Below are 6000 nucleotides of genomic sequence, written 5' to 3'. Positions count from 1 at the left end.
TCAGAAACTCACAGCACCGCAGAGAGGAGTCGGACATTCCAGGCAGCGGCGCGCGGAGCTCAGTTCGCCCGCGCTCTCCAGCCAGGCGGGCAGAGGTGGCCGCGCCTGCAACGGCCTTTGCAGCAGCAGTAGCTGCCGCAGCAAACCGTCTGGACGAATACCAATCCCGGCCCCGCCCGTCCAATCTATCTTGCTCAAAAATGCGACGCTTCTCAGGAGACGCAAGGGGCGGGGAGGGGAAATCCTAGCCTTTGGGGGCCCTGGACAGGTGTTTGGGGGAGAGGGCGGAGCCATTTGGGGGAGGATGAGGAGGGAGGGGCGGTGCTGCCCCTTTAAGAGGCGGTGGCGGAGCCGGGACCTTTTCTCTTTCCCCGGAAGGAGAGCGGAGCCGCGGTTGGGAGCGCAAGGTGGGGAGGTGCGGAGCTGGGCGTGGAGAGGCGGGGCACGAGCGGGGGCACCCCTCCCTCCCGCCCTCCTTGCGGTCTACCGGTCTGCCTGCCCAGCCAGATCCGCCACGGAGCCAGGATCGAAGGCGACAGTGCAGCCAAGGGGGCGCGGCTGGGACGAGCTGTGAGGCATGGTGTCCGGGGCAGGGGCGCGGTGACCCAACGCGGGGCCGGCGGGCGAATAGATCCGCGGATCTCGGAGGGGAATCTGAGGGCGCAGACCTTGAGCGGACGTGAAGCCGACCAGGGCTGGGAGCCAAAAACTATCAGCGTTACGGGGCTTAACGACGCGGCGGGCCAGACTGTCTTCCAGTGGTGGCGAGAGCAGGTGGACAGGTCCTCACTCCCGCTCCACGTCCTCACGCTCGCTCGCCCCGGCTCCGCTCCCGCTCGCAGCCATGGGCCCCCGTCCCCGCCGCACCGTCCGTGTCCTGCGGGCGATGTTCTGCGCGCTCGCCTGGATGGTGGCCCCTGGCGGTCACCTCGCCTCTGCCTTCAACCTGGACACCCGATTCCTGGTGGTGAAGGAGGCCGGGAACCCGGGCAGCCTTTTCGGCTACTCGGTCGCCCTCCATCGGCAGACGGAGCAGGAGCTGCGCTACCTGTGAGTGAGGCTGGCGGGGGTGGGGAGAGAGAGAGCGAGGGAGAGAGAGAGAGAGAGAGAGAGAGAGAGAGAGAGAGAGGGAGGGAGCGCGCGAGAGCGTGAGCTGGGTGCGGATCCGGAGGTGAGTCGCGGGCCGCCGGCTACTGTGCACGAGGATTAAGGGGGCGGGGACCTGGGCGCCCTCCTGTTGCCGAGGTTTGGCGGGAAGTGGAGTGATTAGGCGTGGGAGGAGGGGGGGGGCAGTAATCATTGGCAAGCGCTGACCCAGCCAGAACCTGCCTAGACTCAGCCCCTCTGGAGAGCAGCACTGGGGTCCCGCTTTCCCGAGCCCCCCTTCCTTTCTCTGAATTGAGTACCTCTTCTCTCCAGGGGTGGGAGCTGGGGGAAACTGTAAGATAAACACGTAGTAGCTCCCCCTTACTCGTTTCCCGGGAAGAACCTATGGGCGCACGCATTTAAGCTCTCTCCCTTTACACCTCGCATTTAGTCTGCGGCCACGTCAGCCACACCCTTTGCCGAGCTAGACTGGAGGGGTTCTCAGCCCTTGGTGGTTGGAGGGTGAGGTGATGAGTCTGGGTGTTTGGAGCTGTCCAGGGGCTCCCTCTGCTCCTGGAGGCAGGGGAATAGAAGAGAGAGGAGGGGCTGTCCCAAATCCCGCTCATCTCCTGCCCCTCCAACCCAGCAGTGACACCCTCCCACCAGATAGCTTTCTTGCATTCCACAGATTCATGTTGGATCTTCAACCCTGAGTGTGTTTGTTTGGTTTCAAGAGGGAAATGGTGTTTTTCTCTCTCTTCTCCTCTCCTTCCCCGACAGCTGCAGAAAGAAGGGGAAGAGCTAGGCACAGGAGAGCGAGGGGAAGGTGACTGCATCCAAATGCTTGTGTCCCCTGCCCCCCACTGCCATCATGCACGCTTACGCCCAGAGGGGTATGTCCAGGTGTCAGATGTTTCTCTGCCATAGACTCATGAGATCAGCAGGTCGGGAAAAGGACAGCTGGGGGAGGTGAGGCTGTCCCTGGAGGGAAGGTGGTTAGGACAGGTCAAGCAGGCCCTATCACTTTGAGCTGGGTGACCTCCTAGCCGTCTGCCCCTAACCGGTGTCTGACTCCTGCTGAGCAAGAGGATACGGTCAGAAAAACGGTGTGTCGAAACCTCTCCCAACTCTGGCTGGGGCCTACAGAAACCTGAGGAAGGCTGGAATGCCCAAACTCCAAACTTGGCCCCTTCCCTGCTGGCCTAGCCCTGCCCAGTCTACCTATCTGAACTTGGCCTCCATTCCATTTAGCTTCTGCAGAGGCTAGGGCCACCACGCCCTTCCCAGCCTGGCCCCACGAACTTCGGTCTGGCCTTAACCAATCCTCCATCTTTTGGAGGCTCTAAGTAACCATCAACACAAGTTCCTATATTAGTGCTCTTTCTGCCCCCTTCCAGAAAAAGGTGTTCCATTCGAAGGCAACACCGTGTTAAGAGAAGATCAGGAAAGCGAGAGGAAGGGGGCAGGGGGTTGTTTTTGCTATATGACCTTGAGCAAGGTACTTCTCTCCTCTGGGCCAGTTTTCCCCAAAGAGGGGTTGGGCCTGGATCTATACGCTCCTTCCTGCCTCAGTTGCCCTATAAGAGGCAACTTGGCATTGTGGAGAGAGAAGAAAGCTTCAGCGTTCCACTGCCGATGTCACTAATACCTGAGCCTTAGTTTCCTCAGGTGCCAGGGCAAGGGGAACAACACACCTTCTGCAGGGGGCGATAGTGCGGCTCCAGTGAAATAATGTGTATAAAACGCTCTGCATATGCCAAGGCCCAGCAGAGGGCTCTTGTACCAAAGCCAGGACCTGGAGGTACCCTCACTACCCATGGGCCTCGCCCAAGACGGCTGAGCAGAGAAGTCCTGCTTTCCTTCCTGGGCAGTAGAGATGGCATTAGGCCTGATGGGAGCCCAGAGGCTCTGAAACTGAGGAACCCCAGAGAGGCAGGCAGTTGTAGACAGACTTCTGGGCCACTCTCCCCCGTCTCCTCCGTCGTTCCCACGGGCGGTTCGAGACCTTGGCTCATCCCCTCGTCTCATTGAATTCTGCTCCGTGGCCCTTGGCGAGAGCCAACTGGCCCAGCTGGGCTTCGCTGCAGCCAGCTGCATAGCCAGATGTGAGCAGCTGCCTGGGTGCACAGCTCAGGGGAACCAGCAACTCGGATCTCAGTTGGGTGCCTCTTAGCCTCAGAGCCCCTTTGGGAAGGAAGGCAAGGATTCATGGCTCTGAACAAACTCTTAGCCCGGGGTTCACAGGAGGTTTTCTGGCCGTGTAGGGACCCCTGAAAGCATATGTTAAATCGCGTGTGTCTGTGCATGTTCCAGGGGCGGGAGCAGGGGAGAGCATAGCTTTCAACAGGTTCTCAAAGAAGGCCTCATTCCAGAAATGCTTAAAAGCCCAGGTGTGGGCCTCTTTTGTTCCCCATCACCCCCATCTCTGGACTGGGGTTCCCTGCCCGCAACATCAGAGGCTTTCCCCACCCCAGGCTACAGTTTCTCTGTCTCTTGATGTGAGGGACGGTGAGTAGGGCAGGGGGCCAAGGTGCACTGGGCTTCTCAGCGACATGCATGAGGCCCCCCCGGGGAGTAGAGGGACTGTCCCCCAGGGAGACGGCTACTGACTGACTCCCGAGCCCCCAGCCCCTGCTCTTTATTCCCTCCCGGGAGTCCAGGTGCCCTGGTCTGGCTGAGCTTTTGGGCTATAGGAGGAACCTCTGGGGCCCTCTCTCCCTTTCACCCTGGACTGGCCACGAGGGTTTCTGGGAAGTCTGCGGTGGGGGTGGCTGGGGCTCCTGGAAGATGAGGTCATACCCGAGGGAGGCAGGAACAAGGATTACCTGCTGTGCTCTCCTGAAACATGTTTCCCCGGGCGGACTAGCCACCTGGCGGCCTCCAGGGCTCCCGCCTAAGGAGACGTGCAGGGCAGCTGTGGCCGCAGGCAGAAGGCCTGCAATCCCAGTGGCCTTTGCCTCTGACACTCCGCGACAAACAGCCCAGGCCAAGGAGCTTTAAACTGGGCCGGAGGCAGGGGAAGCCTGATCTTGTAGCAGAAGAAAGGGGCTTGGTCAGAGTCGAACAAAGGAGGAGGAGGAGGAGGGCGTCCATTGCAGCAAGAGGAATTGAGGTTAGATGACATGAAGAATGCCCTAAGGGATCAAATATGGAAAAAATACTAAGGAGCAAGGGAGAGGGAGAAGCAAGGAGAAAAACAGCCTTGTTCTCTTTTTATCTGAGGCTTCGGCCAAGGCCTCTTTCTCCTGTTCACTCTCATTCTATCGCTTTCTCCAGCTTGTTGCTCTGGTTCTAGGGCTGAGTCACCAGAGGGGAGAGGGGGCTGGGTGGGCGGCATGAGAAGTAGGGGGAGGACAGAAAGGGCTGCAGTTTCAGCTACCACAGGAGCGGCCTCTGGGGAGACGTCTAATTTGGGCAGCAGGGTTGGCACAGAGCTGGGATCCAGGCATCTGAGAACGGCCACCACCCCACCCCCCGGGCTCTGAGCTGGGGCAGCCCCTTCCCCAACCTGCTCCCCATCCTGAGGTGGAAGGGAACCCTGAAGAGTAAGGCATAGGGGGCCCGTTGGCTTGAGGGCTGGACCCTCTGGGCCTCTGCAGGTTAACTGAAATCTCCCCACTGGAGCTACACCAGTGCCCTGCTGAGGTTGGGGGTCTGGGAGGTTAAGTCTTACAGGCTGTTTCTCTGAGCATCACCCCACCCCTGTGCTCCCAGGGGGCCGCCTTCTCTTTGGGGTGCGCCAGCCTGCTGCCCTGACCCCCATGGGCCTCGTACCCCAGCCCCTTCCCCTTCTACTGCTTTCTAGTTGGCTGTTGCATTAGCCTTGAACTGAGCCATGGGGCCTCGCAAGGAAGTGCTTTTCCAGAACCTGGAGCTCAGTGGGCCCCCCAGAGGCCGGGAGGGACTGTCTGGCTGGAGTCAGAGGAGAGGGTGAAGAGGCAGCTGGCTGTCCGAAAGCCCTTAAGAGGTCATTTTACCCACCCACCTACCTCCCGCAGGGGCTCGCTGCCCACCCAAGCCCCTGCACCCCCCCCACCCCGCAGCTCAGCCTGAGTCCAGGAGAGGTTTGGTCTGATCTTTCTTCCTTGCTCCAAGACGTGGGCAAAGCCTCCCACCTAGCCTCCTCCCTTCTGACTGCTGCTGTGGGGCTGGGCTCATTGGTGCTCTAGAACAGATCAGCTTTTAGATTCTCTGATCTGGACCAGATCCCACGGTGAGCGGCCTCGTTTGCATATTAATTTTCATGTCGGTAAGGTCTCTCCCACCCTCTGGGTTCTCCCCACACCTGGCTGTGGCTGGAGGCGGCTGGACCTGACCCTCCACACACCCATCTCCCCACATCCCCTCCTAGCCCTCTGGCTGTAGACCCATTGGATCCCGGGCTGGGAGCCAGAGGGCCTTAAAGGGCCTCTGAACAGGCCAAGTTGGAGCTAAAAATACTCCAGGGGGGTGGAGGGGGGGCGCTCCCTGTGGAATCTCTGGGGAGGGAAGGGTTTAGGATGCGGGCCTGGGATTAGGGCATCGGCTCTGCCCACCGCCCATCAGTAGGCACAAGACAGGGGTGGGGAGGGTTGTAGACGGTGAGGGGATTTATTTCAGTCCAGTTTCCATTTGCGCTCAGCTCTGCCTGCTCGGTTCCCCAGGAGGCTAAAGGGAGGGTCCCTCAGCCCATACCCTTGGACATCTCGGGTAGGCGGCAGTGGAAGCAGCAACACGTCCATTTCATTGCACGCTCGGGAAGCAGCCTGGGCGCCTCTCGCCCGCGGAGGCCTGGACCCACCCCTTCACGGTCATTGTAGCAAGCCTCTAGCCTCTACTTCCAGCCAACTTGAAAACCCCACTGTAGAATGACTCTAGCCGCCAGGGCCCCACACCCACCTTAGTGGCTGCCTGGTCTCCTCTCCTTAGGCATTG

The 6000-nt window shown here is 60.2% G+C and overlaps 1 protein-coding gene across 1 annotated transcript in view; it reads left to right on the top strand.

Moving 5' to 3' along the window:
* Positions 1-381: 381 nt before the first annotated feature.
* ITGA3 (integrin subunit alpha 3) overlaps positions 382-6000 on the top strand; it is a 29508-nt gene continuing 23889 nt past the window's right edge. The window contains 1 exon segment of the mRNA XM_036033771.1: positions 382-1050. Coding sequence (XP_035889664.1) covers positions 845-1050 — 206 coding nt within the window. The 5' untranslated portion in view covers positions 382-844.

Source organism: Phyllostomus discolor, chromosome 8 (assembly GCF_004126475.2).
Source record: "Phyllostomus discolor isolate MPI-MPIP mPhyDis1 chromosome 8, mPhyDis1.pri.v3, whole genome shotgun sequence".
Lineage (NCBI taxonomy): Eukaryota > Metazoa > Chordata > Mammalia > Chiroptera > Phyllostomidae > Phyllostomus > Phyllostomus discolor.
Note: the sequence above shows the minus strand (reverse complement) of the source record. Positions and strands in the feature narration are given on the sequence as shown.